Below are 26,390 nucleotides of genomic sequence, written 5' to 3'. Positions count from 1 at the left end.
CACATGCACCCCTGTAGATAGGTAATCACAGCACATGCCTCCCAGTAGATAGGTGTAATGCTGGTGACGGGTTTCATCCCTTGTCGCGTTCCTTGTTGCAGGCTTACCTTCAGCTGCCGTGTCCGGCCATGCTTCAGCTCCCTTAGGGTGCGGGCGGCACCTCTCACTTCTTCTTAATGGAACAGGGCATTTCCTAGGCATTTCTAGGCACTTTGAGTTTCTTGGCAGCCCATTGTATATTGGCTTAGCACAATGCCACTACTTTTATCCAGAATTTATTTAGACTGGAGAGTACTACTACTACTCCTATTCTGCAAATATGCACACTACATACTACTACTATTCTTGTCCAATATATCTGGGTACAACACAGTACCACTATTCTTGTCCTATATATGGTGTCAGTACATTTTTACTCAACTGTAATGACTTTAATGCTCTACAGTGCACCATTAGATGATCACTCTGATGGGAATATTGGTATCCCTGAGATGAGGATGCACTTGGATATCCCATGCTATTTTTTGTGTACAGTTATGTGTTTTAGAAATCACTATTATTTGGTTAGCAAAACTTTACTTAAAATGATCTCTCATTTATAGGGCGACTTCCAAGTATCTCATGTATCCCAGCCTGTCTAACAAGTTGCGAAGTTCTATATAATTTGCTTCACATTTGTGCAATCCACTGCTTGCCCCAGGTAAGAAGCATTGCTGTTGCCAAATTTCTGGACTGCAAAAACAGACGAAAGTGGAACTGGACTTCATCCTTGTTACTGAAGGAGTGTTATAAGATTCCCTGGTGCTGGCATGATACCGGATATAACTCGGCCTTACTGTATTTGTTGTGGGAACACAAAGCTGAAACACAAAATTTCCACTTAGTTCTGCATGTTAGGTCAGCTGGCACCTGTATTCCCTTTCTGGGACCTAAGTTTCTAAACATTACGGTAAAAAGGGTGCTCTCTAGTCACGTGGTAGTAAAGAGTATGTTTCTCCTTTGCTTCTCAAACAAATTAACAGTGAGAGAGAGAAATAGGGAGGGAGGGAGAGGGACAGTGTGTCCGGGAGGCTAGGCTCAGAGGAGGAAAACATTGGAATACGGTAAGGGAGTGAACACTTTACAGTGGGACGAGGAGAACTGCATACAGCTGCCTCTGGGGTGCACTCTCTGTTACCAGGATTATGTTGGCTATTGGATATTAAAATTTTTTTTTACAGAACTGTCCTTAAACTGCATCACTATGGGGATGTGTTCCAGCCTCAGGCCCAGGCTTTTAGGAGACCATGCACTTTCCTGTACTAGTGATTCTGGGACTGGAGGTAATGATGATGGATGTAATACTGAAACAGACTCTTCAAAATTGCGTACCCAGCAGAAGGCGGATAAGAAAAGGAGCAAAATTATTGATGATATGCTAAAGGCAGAAAAAAGAGCATACAAACAGATACATCGCCTGCTACTCCTGGGTGAGTTGACACTAACATATGTAAAAACATGTCCCTTTCGTGCCTGGATTAAGAGAAAAGAAGTGACACCCTTATGTATGAGAATATGTTGGGGCAGGTGTCACCTCTAAGCTTTGCTGCAATTGTTGTACTTGTGATTATCTACATCTGTGGCATTCGTATTAAGCTTTTATTGAGATGAAACAGTATATTGAAAGTGTTTTTACTTAAATTGTAAAAAGCGGTGGGTCCGCAACAACTTATCTACCGTGTCTTTTTTTTACAAAAGCTCAAGAAATGTACGTATTACCTTGTGTAATGTAGTAGATATGTAAGCATAGGCTCACTCACTGGCAATAAGAAATTTATAAGTACTTAGCCATATGTACTGTGATGCAATGTGGTAAATTGCAAGCTTCATGACCAAGGAATGTCAGTTAATGTTCTCTGATTATATCAGATAGAACCACAGTGAGATTGTTATAACTAACCATAATGGTCCTAATACTTACCTGCTCCGTCACGATTACAACATTTCGTTGTCTGGATCAGAGTAGTAAAAGTGACTTATACAAGGTCACAAAGAGCTCATAGTTGGGCTTTAACCAGGTCCCTTACCTAGATTTTTATTGTTCTTGTTTTACAATCATCACCCCCCCCCCTCCCCTTCCTCCCATACCTTCAAGGAAGACAGATTACCTTGGTAATTGTTCTTAACCTGTGTTTTATCTGCATTGGGATTATTCTACTTTTAGTTTTTAGAAGAAGGAATATTCTAGATAGTAGATTAGAGCTTGTTGGCACACCTTCTTTGCACTTTTCCTAATTTACAGTGAAAACTGAGGGTAATTTTCTCAAGCTGCAAAACTCTCCCATGAGTTCAGTGCCCCTTCTGTATATGAGGATGATCTATTGCTGCCGTATATCACTTCCTTTTCCCTGCAGCAATGACAGTTTATGGCCAGGATACAATCAGGTATGGATCGTCACCTTATAAAATGTATAGAGCCAAATGTCATAACGCACTGAAGAAAACACGCTGGCAATAAATTTTGGTGCATAAGCGTTAAAGGGAAGAAGTGACAAGAAAAAGACTTTTATATTTATTGAAAAGTGCTATATCCTGCAGCATGAAACTCCAGATTCAGGCACTGTCACTGGGGTAATCTTCTTATATTTGTTTTCCATGGACTTAGATTAAATTATGCTAATTAACCATAAGGGTTCTCGGGGCATTACCACCAGCATGCCACCAGGAGCACTTCCCCCCCTGTCACTGAAACTTCCTCTGCTGCTGTGAAATTAAATAAGTCAGATGTAGAGGCAAGTGCTACAGTGTAAGAGCCTGTGAAGCTGTATCAGGGAGGGGCTCTAGTAATGCCCACCAAAGCCTTTCTGGTTCATTAGCATAATTTTTAAAGCTGATTTTAGAAGGAAGGAGGCCATGCATAACAAATAAAATTACATGATCGCAGTCACGGTGCCAGGATCTATGAGTAAGTTCCCCTGGTTTATCATGCCTGATTTTGATGGTAGATTTCCTTTAATAATATACAGACACTTGCTAATCTTGTATAGTATTTATGTGTCGCATTCACCTTGTTTGTATCACAAAGTAGACTAATATCATCACAGAAGACAACATCCACTCAGAAAACACCATAATTGAATCTGCTACTGAAAAAACATAATTGCACCTCCCATCTGTAGGAATCCTGCCTAGAAAACTCCCTAAAGTGCTCAGTGAGACCATGCTGCCTAGACATGAATGTGAAAGTGCACCACATTCATTTCGTACTTTGTTGTTCCTATTGAATTTTTTGCTTTTGATTAATATTATGTTTCTACCAAAGGCAGTACAGTATACTTTCTGTAACTTGGTTTGAGGCCTGGAGGTGTTAAAATGTGACATCTCAGTTACTTTGTCGATTACATAGGTGAATGATGTAAATAGTGTTAAAAATAATCTTATTGTTTATTTATCTGCTTTGTCATGTAACCAGTGACCACCATCAACTCTCCAGTTACACAGAGTCTTTTGTGAACATAGGAAGTCAGTTTCTCCATTCATTCCTATTAGACAGACCTTGAGGCCCTCATTCCTGCCCAAACATAAGACCATTTATCATCTAGAGAAGCCACATGACACAGTTAAGGACTTGAAAGGTCCGTAACACCCACCAATAAGAACATTATATTCTCTACAATTCACGTCATGTACCTTTATAACAGGTCAGAGAGTAAATCTTTTGGGAGAGTACTACTTTGGTTTTGCATATAACTGCTGTTCAATTGTTGCAATGACCTATGTCAAATATTTATGTGATCACATTTTATATGGATATAGAGAATAAAGTAATAAAAATGCTGACAAAATGCTCACAGACACTTTTCAGGGGATATTTATATTTTGGCTTATCTTCAATTATTGAACTGTTGAAGGAGTGTCTTTGTTTTCCCCTTTTAATCCGGATTAAAGGACATCCAGGTCATGGATTGTAAACCAAACACACAGACATGCAATTTGTGCCCCCTCTTGCAGATTCTGCTATTCTTTTAGCTTCATATGCCCTTGACAAAGGCTTTACATTTATGCAAATTAGCCTAAGGGGCTCCGGCTCCATTAACACCTATGCAGCCTGGAGCCTCTCAGGCTAATTTGCATGATTTTAAAAGCCTTTTTTTGCAAAACCCAGAGCATAAAAAGCTAAAAGAAGACAAGTGCATGCCAAAGGGGGCACACAGCAGTATGTCAGTGTGCTTGGTTTACAATCCTTCATCCCGGTGATAGATGTCCTTTAAAGTACTCTAAAGGTGAAACCTCTTCTCTTCCAACTCTTTGATCTGACTGGATTTCAGTCCACTACATTTTTTTTGTGCAGTGGCCATTAGTTACCTAATATAGAGTAGTAACGTCCTGACCAACCTGCTAAGTAGACTTGTTTTTTCATTGCTACTGGAAATTTCTACAGGAGTCATTGGAATATCTGGTATAGATGGTGTCTGTAACCAACCTGGAGGGTTTCCCAATACGACCCAAAGCAATGAAACAACTACTGATGTCCCCAGCTCCTATCATATACATTCATGCTTTCACACCTCATGGCCCAAGTTTTAAAATCTGAATACAGATTAAAGGAGTTATCCTTTTTCCTGCAGCAATGACAGTGGATGGAGACCGAAGCTGACATCTCTGTCCACTGTGTGGCAGCAGGAGCTAAACTGCTAGGATTTACATCAATGGGACTTGCGCTGCGTTACCTCTCAGTCTCTGCCCACTATCTTATATTGATGCCATGTCAATAAGTCATCAATATTTTTAGGCTGATTATCTATGATGGCAACAGAGAAGTATTGTTCTCGGCAAAAATTATATAAATTAGTTAGAAACATTTTATTAAGAAAAGTCAAATGCATTCTTTAACAGTTCGTATTTGGCCAGAAAAAAAAATTCAATTTTCATTGGAAAATTTACAAAGTAGGTGCTGTGCAAATATAAGGCCATGTCCATGGAAGTCTTGGTAGAACCAAGGAGAGAGTCTTTGTGTGTGTTTTTAATGTTTGCTAATAGATGGATATTGTTGTTTGTTTGATTGATTTGGTTCTATGGGAGATTACTTGCCTTTGTACCAGTAAATATAGAGAGAGATGGAGTGTTGTGGAAAATCATTTCTTATCTTTATTTACAGAAAATCATCTTTCAAAACCATCTCTCATCTTTATTAAAATAACAGAGTCTCAAAAAAAGCATTTATAGTATTCCCATGCGCCAGGTAAAGGGAATCTCTATAATTGACCTCAGGTAAAAATTGGTTCGTCTGTCTGTATTTTATAATCACAATGGTATTGGCCCTGAACACTTCTAACTTATCTTTGAGATTGCACAAAGCGTCTTTAACCTGATGCAGAGTCTATTGTTAGACACAATATACATTGTTCTTCTTAAAGATACTTTAATCTTGTATTTTAAAAGTAATTAAAAAGATTATTTTTCTGGCTACGTTTCCCAAGTGGATTATATGCCAGCATCATTGAAATACCTTGCTTTTCTTCAATATGTCTCCTTTTTGGGCTACAACTCTTTGGGAACCTCACTCATCGGATCGAACATGGTAATGGCATTTCATTCAGATAATATAATCATAGTCGTGTCTGCAGCACAACCTGTCAAGGTAAGCAGTTACTTGTTGAAAATAAAATCCATGTATACCATCAAGGATAATCTGTGCACTGGGAAGGGCTATTTTCCACCCTTATTTTTCTCAGAACCACGGTGAGATTCAGTGTGTTTAATGGATGAATATTTCATATGTATTTCATCTTTGTGACCAGCTCCTAGAGAGGTGGATTCAGGATGTCTATTTCTTGTGTGATTTTGAGTTTTTTTAATTTACATGTAGAAGAATAGTCTAGGTCATTGTTGTGTTTTCAATTAGTTACTCCATAAGCTATAGCTTTGAAGACAACACACAGAGCCCTTTTACTCATGTAATCTCAATGGAACTAATGAAAAGAAGTTGTGGAAACAATACCTATATTGTAAGCACTGAATTACCTGACTTGTATGTTTTTTCAGCCCTGAGGTCTGCAATAGCTAAAGATAATAAATGACTTATACAAATATAAATAATGATATAGGTCTTTGCCAAATTGGGGAAAAATGCAGGTGACATGTAAGATTGTTACAATTAATTGTCTAAGCTAACATAAAATGTGTATTTACTAATGCACATAGATGATATATGAAAAAAAAGCAGCTTTAGGTTTCATAGGCCCAGTAGCCCACTCAACCAATCATAGACCACTTTACCGCCTCAGGTGTGATGATCAAATGCAAGTTATTCTCTTATAAGCTGGACCTACTACAATTCACCAGGAGAGATTAATGTTTATTGGAATATTAATGCTGCATAAAGCATAATGCACAATAGAGTGTACTGCTGAGTAGAGTGTGATACAGTTGAATTATAATACTAGATAGACTGTTATGTTGTATGGAGTATAAAGCTGGATAAACTGTTAAGCTACATGCGGTAACCTGCTGCATTGTTGTTGGATATAGTATGATACCAGATGGATTTAATACTAGATAGACTGAAATCCGGGATGGAATGGAATGTAGTAGGTTTCCCCATTTAACCATAAGGTCTAAACAAGCAAGGTAAAAAATATTGCTGTAAGGGGGAAACATTTATAGTCAAACTTTCTTTTCTTCTGGCTAGTCAAAATTCATAATTTTTGGAGCCCACCTCTTTCACCACAAAGCCAGGCGCCACGTTTGTCTTGCAAGGGTGTCTAAAACCATTAATAAAAGTGGTGTTAGGCTTTTAAAGGGAACCTGTCATTAGGAAGGTAGTTTTTATATGATGACAGGTTCCAATAACCTCGGTTATGTTTATAAAATGTCTATGTTGTGCATCTGAACAATTCTAATGTTTTTTATGAGTTTCTTTAACATTACATGGCTTCCTGCCAGCAGCTTATGGTGATCCTCACTAATTGCCCTCCTAATTCCTCAGCCGCCTCTCCCCTGCTACCTCCCCCTAGCTTACATCAGCTCACCACTGCAAGCCCGGGACTCACCCCACACTGCTGGAAGGGAGCCACGTAATGTTAAAGAAATAATTAAAAAACATTGGAATTATTTAGATGCAAGACATCTGAAATCAACATGCCAGAGCCTATTGGAACCTGTCATCATGTAAAAGTAACCTTCCTGAGGACAGATTTCTATTGTAAATAGATTCCTTAATGTGGCCCAATGTGCTTTTGGAATTTCCTATAAAATACATTGTCAGGATTCGGGATCGGTGGATCCTCTGGACCACCGTGGGAGGTTTTACTAGCCGACACTTGGGACCGGAATCTAGGTCTTCACCAGAGCCCGCCGCAAAGCAGAATGGTCTCGCTGCGGCAGGGTACCACCAGGTCATCCCACAGGTGTGACTAGCCCGCTGTGGCAGCCAAGGTCGGGGTCCCATAGCAGGAGATAGTCTCGTGGTCAGATTCAGGCATATGGTCAGGGAAGGCAGCAGAGATGCAATGTCAAATCCAAACCGGGGTCAGCACCGGGAGGTCAAGACAGATGGGTAAGAGAACACAGGAACGGACAGGAACACACAGGAGCACGGAAACAGGAACGCAGTAACACAGAAACGGACAGGAACACACAGGAGCATGGGAACAGGACACATGAACACGGGAACCCAGGAGCAGGAACACACAGGATTGCAGGAATATTGCAGGGGAGCTTTCTCTAAGGCGTAGGCACATAGATCCAGCAGGGATCTACAGTAAGAGGCAGGCTTAAATAATTTTGCTGAAAATCGTCTGTACCAATTAACGGCACGCTGGCCCTTTAAATTTACTGAAGGCAACGCGCACAGAGTCGGCACTGGATCGCAGCAAGGTTAGTGACTCACCGGAGGACCGAGGCAGCGGTGAGGAGCATAGGTGCGCCTGCGACCCGGGACAATGGTCGCAGGAGCACCCTTGACATACATTTTCTGCTATTTTTTTACAGCATGGATTGTGTGTCCAAATAACTTCTTAAACTTTTTAATAGTTTGAATATGAACATATACACTGCAGTGTGTAAATGTATATTGCAGATTTTCACTACAATACATAAAGGGAAAACTGTAGTTAATTTGCAGTAACTACTGTAAGGAATGATGGCCAGGCCGCAAATGCTGAAGATTTTCAATGTGGATATAGTATGTTGGTTTTAGCACTATTAGTTTCAATATCATTACTTTTTCAATTGTATCATATTACTGGCAAAATTGCTCATTGCTTGCATCTTACAATATTAACTGCATTCATTTGTGCAATTTAGCTCATGTTTTTCATCTAAGAGAATATTTGTTACGTGTTCATGCGCTTTACAGAGAAAGTCTAAGATTATTATGTATTGTTTGCTCCATCTGTATATTCCCTTTTTAGAATAGTAGTGTTCCAGTGATCACTGGGGATGATCCTCTAACTGAAGCAAATTCAATAATCTCCCCTGAATCTGTTGCATTATGTGAAATTGTTGCAATATTTAGGGGGGCATTTATCATCAGTTTTTTGTCAGAAAAGTTGCAGAAATGATGCATTGTCAAAAAGTTGCACTTGGCATTAAGTGGGATCTATTGAAAGCCATCAGTCCCTCTCCCAGTTTCTATTGTGGCCCCTTATCTCCCCCTCATATTGTGGCCTCTCATCTCCCCCTCATCTTGTGGACCCTCCCATCTTTTCCTCATATTGTGGCCTCCTCTCATTTCTGCCTAATATTGTGACCTCTCACCTTCCCCTCATATTGTGGCCCCTTATCTACCCCTCATATGGTGACCTCTCACATCCCCTTCATATTGTGGCCCCTCATCTCCCACTCATATTGTGGCCCCTGTCATCTCCCCCTGATGTTGTGACCTCTCATCTCCCCCTAATATTGTGGCTTCTCTAATTTAACCCTCATATTGTGTCCTATCATCTGCCTCTGATATTGTGGCCCCTCTCATCTCCCCTCATATTGTGACCTCTCATCTCCTGTTCATAGTGTGACCTCTCACCCCCCCCCCCCTTATATTGTGGCCCCTCATCTACCCCTGACATTAGTGGCCTTTCACCTTCCCCTGATATTGCGGCCCCTTATCTCCCCCTCATATGGTGACTTCTCACATCCTGCTCATATTGTGGCCCCTGTCCTCTTCCCCTGATATTGTTTCCTCTCATTTCCCCCTCATATTGTGGCTTCTCATTTACTCTGTATACTGTGGTTACTCACCTCCACCTCATATTGTGACCTCCTCTCATCTCCCGCTCATATTGTGACCTCTCAACCCCCTTATACTGTGGCCCCTCATCTCCCTCTCATATTGTGACGCTCTCATCTCCTCATATTGTGGCCCAACATCTCCTCCTCATATTTTGACCTCTCACCTCCCCCTCATACTGTGGCCCCTCATCTCCTCCTCATATTGTGGACCCTCTCATCTCCTCCTCATATTGTGACCTCTCGCCTCACCCTCATATTTTGACCTCTCACCTCCCCCTCAAATTGTGGCCCCTCATCTCCTCCTCATATTGTAGACCCTCTCATCTCCTCCTCATATTGTGACCTCTCACCTTCCCCTCATATTTTGACCTCTCACTTCCCCCTTATATAGTGGTCCCCCACCTCCCCTTCATATTGTGGCCTCTCATCTCCCCCTCATCTTGTGGACCCTCCCATCTTTTCCTCATATTGTGGCCTCCTCTCATCTCCCCTATTATTGTGACCTCTCACCTTCCCACATATTGTTGCTACTTATCTTCCCCTGATATGGTGACCTCCTACATCCTCCGGCCCACCCCACGATTTCTGTCGCGTGAAAGCCTGCACTGATGCACCAAAATCCAATCATGTGCGAGACAATCCCTGGCGTGATCCCCAAAAAGTCGGGAAACACAACACAGTCAAAAACCCATGATTGGTGCGTGTTAACGGCTAGTGTTTGCTGCAATATGCATCAAACACCCACCTTGTATGGAGATGACTCTACCCATGAGCCATCTCCATACATAATAGGACAGCTCGCGTCGGGAATGGGTTAAAGTGACAAAGCCCCAATGATAAATCTGAGAGTCAGCGGGGCAATAAAGACAGACTTTAAATAGGTGAAGGATTTGTGTCTCGTGATAAATGCCCCCCCCCCAAAAAAAAAACTTCATGTATCCTAATAGGGTTGTCCTATTGATGTCTAAAATAAAAAAACATATTGAAGCACTTTATAGCGTCATACTGTATTCATTGTTGGGTACATATAATTTATTGATTGCAGGTTTAATACATAGAAATAACTGTATTGTACCAGACCACCCCCATTAAAATGGACCTCTTTGTGCCCCTTCATTTTTAACACTTTATGTTGTTCTTCTGATTAAAAAATATATCCACGCTATATCAAATGCTCAGGACAACCATGACTAAGCCCAGCCATGAATACACCAGGGGGAGATTTAGCAGAAGAGTTTAAGAGAAAAACTATTCTAGTTTCTCATGGCATCCAATCAGAGCTCAGATTTCTTTTTTTAAATTGCTGTGGGAAAATTGGCTACCAAGAGCAGCTAGAACAGTTTTTCTCTCAGACACTTCTGATAATTCTCCTCCAAATATTGAGTATTGACAGCTTTACACAATGTGGTCTGATTGGTATCTGTAGGGCATTAAACAGCTGTTCTTTAAACATGCACCATATTTCTGTATTTCTGTTCTAAGGAACGATATGACTACATTTAAGAGAAATTATCTTCACACAGGAATATTTTTTTAAAATCATGCAATTGAAGAAATCAATGTATATGGGAGATGAATGAAATTAAATGTCAATGCTAGATTAAAGTATTCCTTTAAATATCCTTCAACTTTAGAAAAGTTACTCTCTTCTACAATGTACAGAAAAAACGTCCTTCAACTACTGCACATCCAGATATACTGACATCTGGTATTTACATGTTGCAGAAATTGACAATAAAGTATCATTAACCCTTCCTGCCAATGATCATTTTTATTATCATTTAAAATTAGCTTTTGTACTAAAAAAAGCTTTTCATTTTGCCATATTCTGACACCAATAACTTTTTTATACTTAAGTGTACAGAGCTGTGTAAGGTGTAATTTTTTGCGGGACAATCTGATATTTTCATTGCTACAATACGACCACTTTTATGAATACTTTTTATTAAAATTTTGTGTTTCAAGTATTGCAAAATGGCAACATGATTAGACATGTGGGTGTCATCTTTGGTTACTGTGTTAACTGCTGGCAATAATTGTTTTTATGTTTTAATATACTGTGACTTTTGGGATGTGGCAATAGCCACGGCCGATTCTATCCTTTTTGGGCGAAAATGGAAAATGCCGCCCCTTGCGCCGCCTCCTCGCACACTAGTAGTCAATCAATGACACAGACATTAGTGACATCCAGTATCTAGTACCTTACAGGTGATAATCTGCTCCATCAGGAGAATGACTTCTTTATGATTTCTCTAGGCCATGGATTAGCTCTGCTAAATTCACAGACAAATGTCTTTGGCCCCATGTAGCACAACTCCACACTGTGTCCCTAAAAAAACCACAGTCACTTACAGTATAATAGAACACGTTCCTAAATAAACATGACTAAACACTCTATTCCACATAAAACATTATTTATATAGCTCCTCCCCCCCCCCAAAAGTGGTCTCTGTTGTTGCTGCTCTCATTTAGTTCTTTCTCCACCATCTTTCGGCAATAGAAATCAGTCATTGTGCAAAGGAGTAGCGATGAAAACAGGCGCACCCACAGCCATGGTTCTGCTCAAGTTAAAACAAGAAGCTCAATTGCATTAAAGGAGATCTATAGAGATGAGCGAGCACTAAAATGCTCGGGTGCTCGTTATTCGAGACGAACTTTTCCCGATGCTCGAGTGCTCGTCTCGAATAACGAGCCCCATTGAAGTCAATGGGAGACTCGAGCATTTTTCAAAGGGACCATGGTTCGGGAATAAAATGTGTTAATTAATTGAAAAAGAATGTCTTCTGATAAGTTAGCAGATGTATGCAAACATCTGCAATCTATTCTTCACTGTTCCGCGCGTATATTATCTCCCGACAAGTTAGCAGATGTGAAGAACAGTGAAGAATAGGATCATTTAAGTGAAAAACACAGTGAAGAATAGATTGCAGATGTTCGGCACATCTGCTTACTTGTCGGGAGATACGCTGTCTCCGTGCCCCGCTGTCTCCGTGCCCCGCTGTCTCCGTGCCCCGCTGTCTCCGTGCCCCGATGTCTCCGTGCCCCGCTGTCTCCGTGCCCCGCTGTCTCCGTGCCCCGCTGTCTCCGTGCCCCGCTGTCTCCGTGCCCCGATGTCTCCGTGCCCCGCTGTCTCCGTGCCCCGCTGTCTCCGTGCCCCGCTGTCTCCGTGCCCCGCTGTCTCCGTGCCCCGATGTCTCCGTGCCCCGATGTCTCCGTGCCCCGATGTCTCCGTGCCGCTCCGTGCCGCTCCCCGATGTCTCCGTGCAACGATGTCTCCGTGCGGCTCCCCGCCGCTCCCCGATGTCTCTGTGCCCCGCTGTCTCCGTGCCCCGCTGTCTCCGTGCCCCGCTGTCTCTGTGCCCCGCTGTCTCCGTGCCCCGCTGTCTCCGTGCCCCGCTCTCTCCGTGCCCCGATGTCTCCGTGCCCCGCTGTCTCCGTGCCCCGATGTCTCCGTGCCCCGATGTCTCCGTGCCGCTCCCCGATGTCTCCGTGCAACGATGTCTCCGTGCGGCTCCCCGCCGCTCCCCGATGTCTCCGTGCCCCGATGTCTCCGTGCCCCGATGTCTCCGTGCCGCTCCGTGCCGCTGCCTGATGTCTCCATGCTGCCGCTGCCCCATGTCTCCATGCTGCCGCTGCCCCATGTCTTCGTGCTGCCGCTGCCCCATGTCTCCGTGCTGCTCCCCGGTGTCTCTGTGCTGCTCCCCGGTGTGTCTCTGTGCTGCTCCTCGTTGTCTCTGTCCTGCTCACCGTGTTCTGCAATGTGTTCTTCACACATATATATTGTTCTTCACATACTATTTTGTTCGCACCGTTCCGCGCGTATCTCCCGACAAGTAAGCAGATGTGCCGAACATCTGTAATCTATTCTTCACTGTGTTTTTCACTGTGTTTTTCACTTAAATGATCCTGTGTTCACTGTGTTCACTGTTTTTATTCTATTCTTCATTTTTCTTCACTGTGTTTTTTTAATTAAATGCTCGATCTCGAGCAGGGGAAATACTCGTCCGAGCAACGAGCCGTTTCGAGTACCTTAATACTCGAACGAGCATCAAGCTCGGACGAGTATACTCGCTCATCTCTAGAGATCTACCATAAAAATCAAGCATGTATAAACCAGGGACACCAGTTCTCAGAGCCCTTTCATGCTGCAGATTCACAGGCTGTTACATTGTGCAAGGAGACTTCCCCCTCTTCCTGTGCTGCAGTGAGATGACATTAGGCAGATTGTGGGGAAAATGCTGAGGGAGAAGAAGGGGAGGGGAGACACACTAACAGCCTGTGAATCTGCAGTATGGAGGGGTTCTGGGAAACAACCCAATAAAAGTTGATTTTAGCAGAAAGGAAGCCATGGATAACAATAAATAAGTGCTGTCCGCTGCTTCCACGTCCTTTTCTTTTTCATAAAATGGCAAGCTAATCAGAAATAGAAACAGTACCTTTCCGACTCCAAAATGTAGCACACGAGTATGTATAGTATCCTATTATGACCTTATTTTCCTGAGACAGCGTTCAACGGGCATTCATTGGTCTCGCGGCTGGTTCCTGTGTGGTTGTTGGGTCTTCCAGCTCGGAATCCGAACCTTCCCACTGTTGGTTCCGCTTGATTTCAGTTCAGGATTTGAATTTATTAAAATTTCTTTTTAATCGAAATACTCACAAAATTAAATATAAAAATGCACACTCAGTTTATCATGCCGGACTCCGAGTTTCGACGAAATGGCTTCTCCCGGGGCTTACCTACGTGCAAACATGCGTGATATTTATATAAAAACAGTACACAATAATTCTTAATATATACCCCTACTATGGACATTGTTATATCAATATTACACCCTTTAAGGTAATACCAACTAGTATATCATAACAAGTTATTGCACACTAATCATAATGCATACTTATTAATATCAATAAAAACATCTGATTTTTTTTACTGTAATGTAACAAGGATTAAAGTGAGTATTTCGATTAAAAAGAAATTTTAATAAGTTTTAAACCTGTTGCACTATTGCGATTCTTTTTTCCTTCTGAGAGTCAAGCCTGCGGGGACTGAAATCAAGCGGAACCAACAGTGGGGAGGTTCGGATTCCGAGCCGGAAGACCCAACACCCACACAGGAACCAGCCGCGAGACCAACGAATGCCCCGATGAACGCCGCCTAAGGAAAATAAGGTCATAATAGGATACTATCCATACTCTTGTGCTACGTTTTGCAGTTGGAAAGGTACTGTTTCTCTTTCTAATTAACTTGCCATTTTATGAAAAAGAGAAGGACGTGGAAGCGGAGGAGAGCACTTATTTATTGTTTGAACTTTTTGTGGTTTTGTCGGACTTTGCCATTTTGTTTCTCTTGCGCCTATTTATATTCAGGGATTTGCGGTTATAGAAGAAATTCTTTAATTTTGCATGGATAACATTACCAGAGTCACAGTGTCTACATCTATGCACAAGTGTCCCTGGCTCAACCATGGAGAAGTATAAGCTGTGGTCTCAGCCCTTCCATATATCTTTTATATCTTTGTATCTTCTCTACTCTTTGTCCTAACCATTCCGTTCAGACATAACAGGAAACTGAAAGAAGCTCTCCTTGCAATACAAGGTATAGAGGATCTGTAAGAGATGTGTAAGGAATAAAGGTCATAATAGGATATAGAGAATCTGTAAGGTATAGAGGATCTGTAAGAGAAGTGCTGCCAATAATGATAGAGGGCACAAAAAGAGAATACATAACCATCAGTTGCTGTTTGCCATTTGACCTACACCCATTTGATTCCATTCTATTTCCTGAATTTGCAGGTATTGTCCCATATATGTTCAGGGATGAGCCTGTCAAATTTAGCTTGTTTTAGTCCAAAAAGTGGGACGTGGACTATAGCAACAGTGGATTACCATATAGGCGGTATGGGCAGTCACAATGTCCACCGAGTTAATGTCTGTGCCTTCACCCAGCATCAGTGTGTGGGGTCCGGTTGCAGTGTTAGCAGATGCATGCTGTTGCAGGTGAGAGCTGCTCCTTGGAACAGTTCTTTAGTCTGGACCTACGCTGTACTGAACTTGGCGGCACCACCGCCTTCACCTCCATGGCAGTATGACATTTATGTTGGCCCTGTGACCAGACCTTCATAAGGTTATGGTAGGAATCAGCAGCCAGCATCTTCAATGTTGCTCCATATCCAATGCCAAAACTGACACGACAAGACAATCAATCCACATTGTAGAAAATGGAATTTGACCAGGTGAAGATGCTGAGCAAGCAAGTATCTGATGGCCACGGTAACAAGTTGTGAGCAAATGCAAAAGATGTTATGAGCAAATGCAGTATCCCTGCCCTCTGACTCGGTCCATTCAATGTTAGTATTGTCAGACTCAAAAATTTACTAAAATGGGCATGGAGAGGAAGGTCCGATTTAATCAGCTGTTCTTGGAGAGAAGGAATTTAAAACAAATATTTATAAGCTTGAGCAACCATAAGGATGTATTTATGTGCCAAGGGCAATACTTTCCAATAGGCAGAATTAAAGGATAAGAGATAAACTTTAAAGTTTGTCTTAAATGAGTTCTTTAACTTTTTGCTTTTAAATTGAAAGACTTTATCTACATATAGTGTTCTGGATATCTTATGATCCCATCACATGGCATTTATTGGTTGTTCCTGGAAGCAGTGTATGGCTAAATGTTTACAAATTGGCATTTCAAGGGGTACATTGCTAGTAAAACAATATATTTTAATGGATTGTCCATGATTGGAATAAGGGTTGGCTTTCCTCTTGAAATAGTATCACATCTGCCCATGGACTTAACTGGTATAACAGTAATGAGACTGCATTGCAATATAAGATCAGGGACTGTACACTGTAATTGTTGACAAGACTTCTTTGTCTTCTTTTAGTGTAACATATTAGTTCTCATTGGAGGTTTAGATGTGCATATTTTATAGTAATAACATTAATTTTTTCTCCATTCAATGACTTCTTAGTAACTTGGTGGCAGCTAACCAATCAGAGCTGGCATGTAAAACTTAGGAGAGACAAGAAAGGAGCTTGAGCCTCTAGTGAAACAGCTGGTAAATTTGAATATCTCATTTACTAACAGTATTTTAATAAAATTGTAAGGGTTTTAAATAAATATATATATTTCTGTCCAGACAGCAAGGAACGAAGTCCAAAAACAAAATCAGAGTAAAAAGAATAAAGAATAAAAAGGGGTACACAAGTCACAGTTCAAATAAGGTTACCAGCTCAGGCAGAATAATGCAGAACTGCATGGCAACTAATGCAGAATCCCAGTGCTGTTTGCAGAATACATACAGAGTCCCAGCTGCACTGGTGGGATACGTGCAAAGTCCCAGCACAACTGGCAGGATACATGTAGAGTTCCATCTGCTGGCTGGATACATGTAGAGTTCCATAACTGCTGGCTAGATACATGTAGAGTTCCATAGCTGCTGGCTGGATACATGTAGAGTTCCATAGCTGCTGGCTAGATACATGTAGAGTTCCATAGCTGCTGGCTGGATACATGTAGAGTTCCATAGCTGCTGGCTGGATACATACAGAGTCCCAGCAGAACTGGCAGGATACATACAGAGTCCCAGCACAACTGGCAGGATACATACAGAGTCCCAGCACAACTGGCAGGATACATGCAGAGTCCCAGCGCCACTGGCAGGATACATGCAGAGTCCCAGCGCCACTGGCAGGATACATGCAGAGTCCCAGCGCAACTGGCAGGATACATACAGAGTCCCAGCGCAACTGGCAGGATACATGCAGAGTCCCAGCGCAACTGGCAGGATACATACAGAGTCCCAGCGCAACTGGCAGGATACATGCAGAGTCCCAGCGCAACTGGCAGGATACATACAGAGTCCCAGCGCAACTGGCAGGATACATGCAGAGTCCCAGCGCCACTGGCAGGATACATGCAGAGTCCCAGCGCAACTGGCAGGATACATGCAGAGTCCCACAGAGACACATCTCTATGTCAGAATTCTTCTATCATCCTGGCCTTCCAGCATCACGACTCACTCTAGTTCTTTTGGGATTGGCACTCCGTGTGGACCCTGACAGAAAAGTGATGTTTCATTTTCATCTATTTTTTTATAGCAGTGCTTTACAAGATTCTTCCGTTATAATATACAGAATGTTCTTTATTTCAGCTTTTGACACAAAAAGAGATTCTTACAGGATAAATTTACACTTTACTTGAGTACTGTGTGGTTTTAATTTTGTGACTTTATGTCTGATCAAGTTGGGAATGTTTAGGCAGCAAGGGACCCAGAACTGCAATTCCTTACTGCAGCCAGGGATTTGATTTATTCTCCATTCCATACAAAATGTTTATACAGCAAGCTCTTTTCCCCCAGCCCTGGTACATTTTGAAACTGAATGAAGAACTAAAAACTGGTGAACATTAGTCTGTAACTTCTGTCAAGTAATATATAAGTAGACTGCTATGGGCAGAAGATTGAAAGTGACCATATAATAAGCTTTTAAAAGTCTCATGAAACCATTCATAAATGAGAAATCATTAGTATTGAGTTGCAAATGAAATGAATATTATTTTAGAATAATTTGTTTCAAAATTTTGATTCTGTAAATTGCATAAATCAAAAGGAATTAACCAATGATAACACTCATCTACTATCTAATGAATTGAGCAGAAAGCAGTAGAAGCTAGAATATCATTTTTTATCTAAATGGTATATAAAGGCACAGGAATGTGATAGTGTTTGGGATTAACATTGACCTGTTGTGAGAATCACTCAGGACAAGCATTGACACAATGGGACGCATTTACTCACCCGTCCGCTGGAGTTCACAGAAAGCAATCCGTTACGCAGAAAACAAGCCATCACACAGCTCTGTACATGGAAAAATTAAAAATGTATGGGTGAAAAATTAAAACGCAAAAATGAAAAAGGGCCTCGGCAGGAAGGGGTTAAACATCATAAATAGTTTGGTATGGTTTGGTTTGGTAAAAGTCAATGAGAGCTGTGACTAGAGTGTAAGCGATCAGCTGATACAGAGGGAGCTGTATTCTTCCAGCTTTGAGCGTAGTCAAATATCTGATCAGCTGGGGTGATGGATGTCGCTTTATGCAGTGTAACTTTATATTGGAACTTGGTTATACATTACTTGTTTTCTTTATGATGAAGCTTTTCTCATTAAGACCTTCTCAGTAATTTGTACAGACAACAGAAAGACTTTAACATTAATGAATTAGAACCTACTTTGCAATGTCCATTGTCTTTAGCCATCCATAAATGGCAGCCGAAGGATGAATGCAAACACTGAGTTAATATTTAATAAAGCTTGGCTAGATAGGGTTTTGTTCCACAACAGGAATTCCTGGAAAGAACGAACAGAAAAATGAAGCAGTTGATTTCTTCCAGGCAGATTTTATGTGCCTTCTGCTAAGTATGACGTTAAAGCCATTTTTCTTTACATGGCGACATTCCTGGGATCATGTTACTCACATTGCACTCTACATCAGTCATTACAATTAATAGTTAACAATGTATATGGCACACAGTGAAGAATTGCCGGGTACATATTACCTGCTGCCACTTAGTTGAATTCCATTGTGGATGGATGAAGTTCAGATTGAGTTGGTTCCAATGCAGCATTGCAAACTAAAAGGGAACCTGTCAAGAGAATTTGTACTATGTATAAAACTAACTTTTCACTCTGCATTCAAGTAAGGGGTTAAGGAGAGCTGTACTGGCCTTTTCCATCTTGGCTTAAATGTTGTCCCACAACCATAGTGCATTATCACTTCCCTGTTACAGTCCTGGATAACAATTTAGTGGCAGCTCTAAATAATCCTCATGATGGGTTCTTTACGCCATGTGGTCTTGTTGCTTTGGGAAGAACTGAGGCCATAGATTCTGGGATGAAACTCTTGTTTTTTTTTACAATTTCTTTGAGTATTGTTTGGTCTCACTAATGCCCTTTAACTGTGTATTCCAAATGACACCACCCCTTTCTTTATACTTTTTATTAAAAATTTGATGTGTTGCAAAATGGCAAAAAATGTGGCAATTCGTACATATGGGAGCTATTTTCCGTTATGGGGTTCACCGCTAGGAATAACTGTTTTATACTTTGATAGATCAGACTTTTTGGGACATGACAATACCTAACATGTTTGGGATTTTTTTTGTTTTTTGTTTTTATATGAGCTCCAAGGCCTAGAGTAGACCGTAGATGGTCCAACTGATCCTAAAATATGCTGCAATACTACGGTATTGCAGTACTCTGGGGTTTTGATCTATAACAGTCTGCCACGGGTTATAGATTGTGGTGAATGACAAGTCTGGGAGTCTCACATAGACTCCCGGGTGTCACGGCAATTGATCCGGGGGGGGGGGGGATGTGACGATCCGGCCCACAATGGTTTTGCTGGGGGCATTTAAATGGTTAACACCTGTGAGCAGTTCCAGCACTGATCGTGGGTGTTAGCGGTGAATGTTTGCTGCTTTATGCCTGCAATAATTTTGTGAAGGTTATTTGTAAAAATAAAACATGTCAATTCCCTTGTGTTGGGCCTCCTTAGATATACAGCTGATCGCCAGAATATATTATTGTTTTCAGTGGAAATTCAACAAGAGAATGATCACAAGACGTCCTTGAAAGAACGAGAAGAACATTTGGGCTACTTTAAAGTTGGTAATAACATGATCTTTAATCAGTATAATGAGGAGAATGTGTTTTGGAATACTTGCTAAACAGTAAACCCAGTCATCTACATGTGACTTACATTAGTAGCCATGTCATGATGTAAATAAACCGCATATTTAGTTATATTTTGATCTGAAAGATTGTGCAGCATTTTTCAGTTTAACAGTTGTGCCAGTAGGTGGCGATGTGGTACACAGACCTTTACAGATTGTGTAAATCAGAGGAAAGTGCTCCCTGGCAGTTGCTCTCAGTTTCACTGGAGTACAGGCAGTCCCCGGGTTACATACAAGATAGGGTCTGTAGGTTTGTTCTTAAGTTGAATTTGTATATAAGTCGAAACTGTATATTTTATCATTGTAATCCCAGCCAGAACTTTTTTGGTCTCTGTGACAACTGGATTTTAAAAAAGTTGGGTTGTCATAAGAATCAATATTAACACTAAAGCTTCATTACAGACACCTGTGATAACTGTTATAGCTGTTTATTGTAGCCTAGGGTTAAAGTACAGCAAATTACCAATATCCAGAGGTCTGTTTGTAACTAGGGGTCGTATGTAAGTCGAGTGTTCTTAAGTAGGGGACCGCCTGTAATTGCTGGGAATGGACCCTAAGAACTTACTATGTGAATGTTGCTTGCGTAGGCTGGGATACATATTCTTAGTGGCATTATTTCCTGTTTAAAAAATCCTATGTATTGATTTGGAGTAACCACCATGTTGAATTCCAAAAAGTATAGTCTCTTTATATATCCTGATGGATGGTTTGCTTCAAGTTGTAACCCAAAACCTGATGATTTAGGTGTGAAAAAATATACATGCAGTTCTGCTGAGTAGTTGATTGCAACAAATCCTATCTACATGCTCCTTAAAAAAAACATAGAATTTGTTTTTCTTATAGTAGGTTTTATGTACGAGTATGTAGTTTTAAAAAATCCTGAGAAGGTCTTAAAGGGAACCCGTCACCAGGAGCACTTTTTCTGGATCCCCCATGTCCCCATAGAGAATAGTGTACATATTGACAAACAAAATAAATCCAAATCATTAACCCTCCACTGTCATCTCTGATAATTATTATAAGATGTTGGGCTGATTTTCTCTTTTGGCTTTTGCCAAACATGAAGATTTCTTGAGGCTTTTTTAACTACAATTTTGTGAAATTAGACTGGGCTTCCATGTTCTTATTATAAAAACAATTTGTTTTCATTGAAACTGGCAACTCATTTTATATTCATGGCTTTTACTATGCAGTCTAAGGCATATGACGGCATTTGGGGCCATGAGCTATAATAAAAATGAAAATAATTTTTATTTATGTAGCGCTTTTTATGTAGTGTCTTCATATTGCGTAGTGCCGCCTTATTATTTTGTAACACCTACAATGTGTACAATTCTAACTAAAGCCTGTAGAGACTGAGATGCAGCTCTTCTTATATATGCAGCATTGCTTGTTTTGACCTTTGACTGCATTTACAGGGATGAGGGGTTGAGGAGGTAGAGGATGTGTAGATTAGTCAGTACTCATAGTAGGAGGAGGAAATAGTAGGTAGTAGAAGCACAAAAGAAGGTCTTAATGAGTTATGAGATGCCAATTTATGTCATAGGTATCATGTTATGAAACTAAAGCCCTCATTTGTATATGATTGGATGTGAGCAGGTAACATAATAATGTTGGGACACAAATTTTCAAAACTTTGTCTAACTGCTCTTTTTTGGAGTCAGTCTTCAATTCAGTCCATCCATAACAAAAATGTCAGTATTTCCAAAAACAGGTGAATTGAGGAAGTTCTTGGGCACAGCCAGAATTTTTATATGATTTTGCAGGTAGCAACTGTAAGTAAGTGTCTGTATGTTTGGGGGATCATAGGTGTGATTTCTGACATAGTACCAATTTGGGCCCAGTTGGATGTTAGGGATATTCACTTTGTAGTGTGTGTGTAAATCGGTTAAAAAAAAAGGCCGGAATAATTGTACAGGGTCACAAAAAAAGGACCATGTCAGCCACATTTTCCTTGTATGTACTGTTCTAACGCACTAATCCCCCCCCAAAAAAAAAAAACTGGAATCTGTGATTCAGATTTCTTTCTTATTTATATGTCCGCAAAACTGATTTTTTTCTGCTTTGACATGTTTCGCTTTGGCTTAAAAATAAGCTAAGAGAATTTACACTAATTGGCTTGTTAGCATTACTTAAAGGGGTATTGCCACAAAGACCGATTCTTACTGATATAAACAAAAATACAACATTTCACAGATATAGTTCCAAACTGTCTCTATCAGTCCTGGTGGTTACAATTTGGTTGCCCCTGGATCTGACTAGGGTCGGATTTTTCTCATGAATAGCTTCTCTTGTCTGCACGGTTGCAGTGCTCTCTGCCTCTTTGCCCCCTGCATTACAAGACCAGCTCAGACACCAGGACTTACTGTTATAAATGTATCAGGTCTTTCTATTATTAGCAGCAATTGTAAATAGAAATGAGTTATTATGTGTATAACTTCATTATGCTGACATTACTAATATCTTATTTTAAGCAGAAAATAAACTGTTTGTAGCTGTGCCTTCAGCCTTTTCGATAAGGACTTTCTATTTTCAGACAGAGCTTATATTTAGTGCTTCAGAAGAAAATTTTACAAACATAAAGAAACCATTGGATGACCTTACATTTTGAGAATGTCACAGTTTTTGACCAGTTCTTTCTTTTAACTGGTTTCTTTCAAGAGTCTACATGTTTCTCTTCTATTTCCTAAAGATTTGTACTCAGAGCTATACGTCTAACAGCTTGAATATTTATTCATGACCTTTCTTTCTACTGTATTATATCAGTGTTTTCTTATATGGCAAATGAACTTTTTGATACCTGGGCCAGAATGCAATTGCTGCTATGGTGTTTTCCAATATCTAAATAATAGATGGATACAAGGAAAAATAAACACCAAAAGTGCAATTTTGAGCAACAACTAAAAATGTACTTTTTCAGAAGAATAATATATGAAGGGGTGGTCAAGTAGAGATACAGTTTTAACTCCTTAAGTTTCTGATTTTCGTTTTTTTCACTTTACACATTCTATTTATTTTTCCATTTACAAAGCCATGTGAGAGCGAACCTTTTAGAGGCCGAGTGCCCAAACTGCAACCCAATACCCTGCTTAGTTATCGTGAGGTGCCAACCAAAAAATAAAGCAGTAACTTATTGCTCCCTAATAAACAACTTTCAATCATATTTGCCTCCTGAGGACAGCAACACATTTGAAAGATGGAAAATTTGCATCATTTTATCTTCTTTCCAGTTTCCCTCTGTACACAGAGAATCATGGGGCCAGCAGGCAGTCCTCCAAAAATAATTCGACCCTGTCTAATTCTCCCTCTTCCTACAGTCCCAAGCAGCGAAGTCAGTATCAAAATATGACAGAAAGCAGCATCTTTTAAGTGGCTTGGAACTGCAGGAAGATTCTATGAGTCTTGTCTGGTGTGCTGGGGTGATGGCCCGGGTGCCCACAGAAAGGGCTCTGAGTGCCGCCTCTGGCACCCGTGCCATAGGTTCGCCACCACTGTGCTAGAGGAACCTTTTAATCTTTAGTCCAATTTGCAAATTACCAGAAAGCTGAAAAAAAATCCAAACTAGGTGGAATAAACAAAAAAACTCGTCTCGTCTTCTCTCATTTTTAACTGTTGAAAACTGAGTCTGAAGAAGGTCTTTCTTGACTGACACATCACATACTGTTTGCTACAAAAAAGATCAATAAAAATCATACTTTTTATCATCAGTATAAATGTGTAAATGTAAATACTAGCAATTTTGAATTACCAAATGATTAAGTCAACTTTCTACCGATTACAGGCAGTCCCCGGGTTACGTACAAGATTCTGTTGGTTTGTTCTTAAGTTCAATTTGTATGTAAATCGGAACTGTGTATTTTATAATTGTAACCCCAGACTGAATTTTTTTGGTCTCTGTGACAATTGGATTTTAAAAATGTTGACTTGTCATAAGAACCAGTATGATAACTGTTACAGCTGTTTATTGTAGCCTAGCTTATGCATTCAACCAAATGCTTATTAATCCTATGGTGTCAGTCATGACATCACAGGGATTCCCTGTGCAGTGGTAGTCTGGAAAAATGCTGAGAAGACAAAACACAAAGATTACACTGGGGAACAATGTTTAATATTATTCCTGCTGAGTTAGATTTTTTAGTTTTTACAAACTCACAATGGCATGCTGATATTAAAACTGCAGTTACTTTTCTTCTATCACTCTGGACTGGATCAAGGGAGCAATACTGCTCTCCTATTGGCTGAGAGCAAAGCTTTACTTGTAAGAGGGGTGGGCGATTTGAAGATCATGGAGCCACAGTATTAGGGCTCATGCACACTAACATTTGCCCGCCGCGTGCACACATTATATTACTAGAGCTTTTTAAAATAGTTATACACTCACCGGCCACTTTATTAGGTACACCTGTCCAACTGCTCGTTAACACTTAATTTCTAATCAGCCAATCACATGGCGGCAACTACATGCATTTAGGCATGTAGACATGGTCAAGACAATCTCCTGCAGTTCAAACCGAGCATCAGTATGGGGAAGAAAGGTGATTTGAGTGCCTTTGAACGTGGCATGGTTGTTGGTGCCAGAAGGGCTGGTCTGAGTATTTCAGAAACTGCTGATCTACTGGGATTTTCACGCACAACCATCTCTAGGGTTTACAGAGAATGGTCCGAAAAAGAAAAAACATCCAGTGAGCGGCAGTTCTGTGGGCAGAAATGCCTTGTTGATGCCAGAGGTCAGAGGAGAATGGGTAGACTGTTTCGAGCTGATAGAAAGGCAACAGTGACGTCAAACTTTAAGGCAGATGGGCTACAGCAGCAGAAGACCACACCGTGTGCCACTCCTTTCAGCTAAGAACAGGAAACTGAGGCTAAAATTTGCACAAGCTCATGGAAATTGGACAGTAGAAGATTGGAAAAACGTTGCCTGGTCTGATGAGTCTCGATTTCTGCTGCGACATTCGGATGGTAGGGTCAGAATTTGGCGTCAACAACATGAAAGCATGGATCCATCCTGCCTTGTATCAATGGTTCAGGCTGGTGGTGGTGGTGTCATGGTGTGGGGAATATTTTCTTGGCACTCTTTGGGCCCCTTGGTACCAATTGAGCATCGTTGCAACGCCACAGCCTACCTGAGTATTGTTGCTGACCATGTCCATCCCTTTTTGACCACAATGTACCCAACATCTGATGGCTACTTTCAGCAGGATAATGCACCATGTCATAAAGCTGGAATCATCTCAGACTGGTTTCTTGAACATGACAATGAGTTCACTGTACTCAAATGGCCTCCACAGTCACCAGATCTCAATCCAATAGAGCATCTTTGGGATGTGGTGGAACGGGAGATTCGCATCATGGATGTGCAGCCGACAAATCTGCGGCAACTGTGTGATGCCATCATGTCAATATGGACCAAAATCTCTGAGGAATGCTTCCAGCACCTTGTTGAATCTATGCCACGAAGAATTGAGGCAGTTCTGAAGGCAAAAGGGGGTCCAACCCGTTACTAGCATGGTGTACCTAATAAAGTGGCCGGTGAGTGTACATAAACTATACATTCAGGTAATTTTTCCTTTTCTATGATTTTTGGGACAAAATGAGGGTATACTGTAGCTTACAAAGTTGAAGTGAAAAAAAACACAGATTTTTTTTTTATTTTGATAACAAAAACATGTCTCAGATCTAACTCAACAGAAATTGTGTTCCTCAGGAATGGACATGTATAATACCTCTTGCCTCATGCTTTTCTGCTCTCTAAACATTCTAAAAACAAGTGGCCAATAAACACTCCTGCTCCAGTCTTAATATTCCCCGGACCAGCGCACAGCACACTGGTATTACTACCCTGTTTTCCCCAAAATAATACACCTTCTGAAAATAAGACCTAGTGCAATTTTTTAAAGCTTAGAAATATAAGGCCCCCCTGAAAATAAGACCTAGGGATAATCATTGCTCCACACCATACTACTATCCCCGTGCCTGAGTTTGGAAAGTTATAAGGATGTTAGAGAAGTTATTGACAACTGTTCCGACGGAGTTCATAATCTTTTTTGTGATGTATCTTTAACATAGGGCTTGTGACACAATTTGAAAGTTAAATACGGTGCTCTATCCAAATCAGTTCGACTGACGGTACGCCCCCATAATTTATGTCACATAGAGGCTAGGGCGACACAATCCCAGCGGAGACACTTCTTTAATACCTGTGCAAGCTGTTTTAGCCATGAAGAACGTGAACAGTCTGACTAAAGTGCATCGCATAGCGGTGCAAAGCCCTTAGTAAACGTGCCCCACTGTCTTATTTTTGGGGAAATACGGTAAGAGGTATGTCTGAATAAACATGTGTAGCATTTAGTAATAAGAGCTCTATGGAAACTTGTCAATAGTTTTATTTGTAAAAAATTGGTGTCAGGTTCCCTTTAACTCCATCCCAGCCCACCCTGTGCTCCGCCAC

The 26,390-nt window shown here is 40.9% G+C and overlaps 1 protein-coding gene across 1 annotated transcript in view; it reads left to right on the top strand.

Annotated features, from left to right (window-relative positions):
• Positions 1 to 602: 602 nt before the first annotated feature.
• GNAS (GNAS complex locus) overlaps positions 603 to 26,390 on the top strand; it is a 123,227-nt gene continuing 97,439 nt past the window's right edge. The window contains exons 1-2 of the mRNA XM_072111024.1: positions 603 to 700; positions 1,221 to 1,469. Of these exons, the coding sequence (XP_071967125.1) occupies positions 1,244 to 1,469 (226 nt within the window). The 5' untranslated portion in view covers positions 603 to 700; positions 1,221 to 1,243. The remainder of the gene's footprint in view (positions 701 to 1,220; positions 1,470 to 26,390) is intronic.

The sequence above is a fragment of the Engystomops pustulosus genome, chromosome 6 (genome assembly GCF_040894005.1).
Source record: "Engystomops pustulosus chromosome 6, aEngPut4.maternal, whole genome shotgun sequence".
Classification (NCBI taxonomy): Eukaryota; Metazoa; Chordata; class Amphibia; order Anura; family Leptodactylidae; genus Engystomops; species Engystomops pustulosus.
Note: the sequence above shows the minus strand (reverse complement) of the source record. Positions and strands in the feature narration are given on the sequence as shown.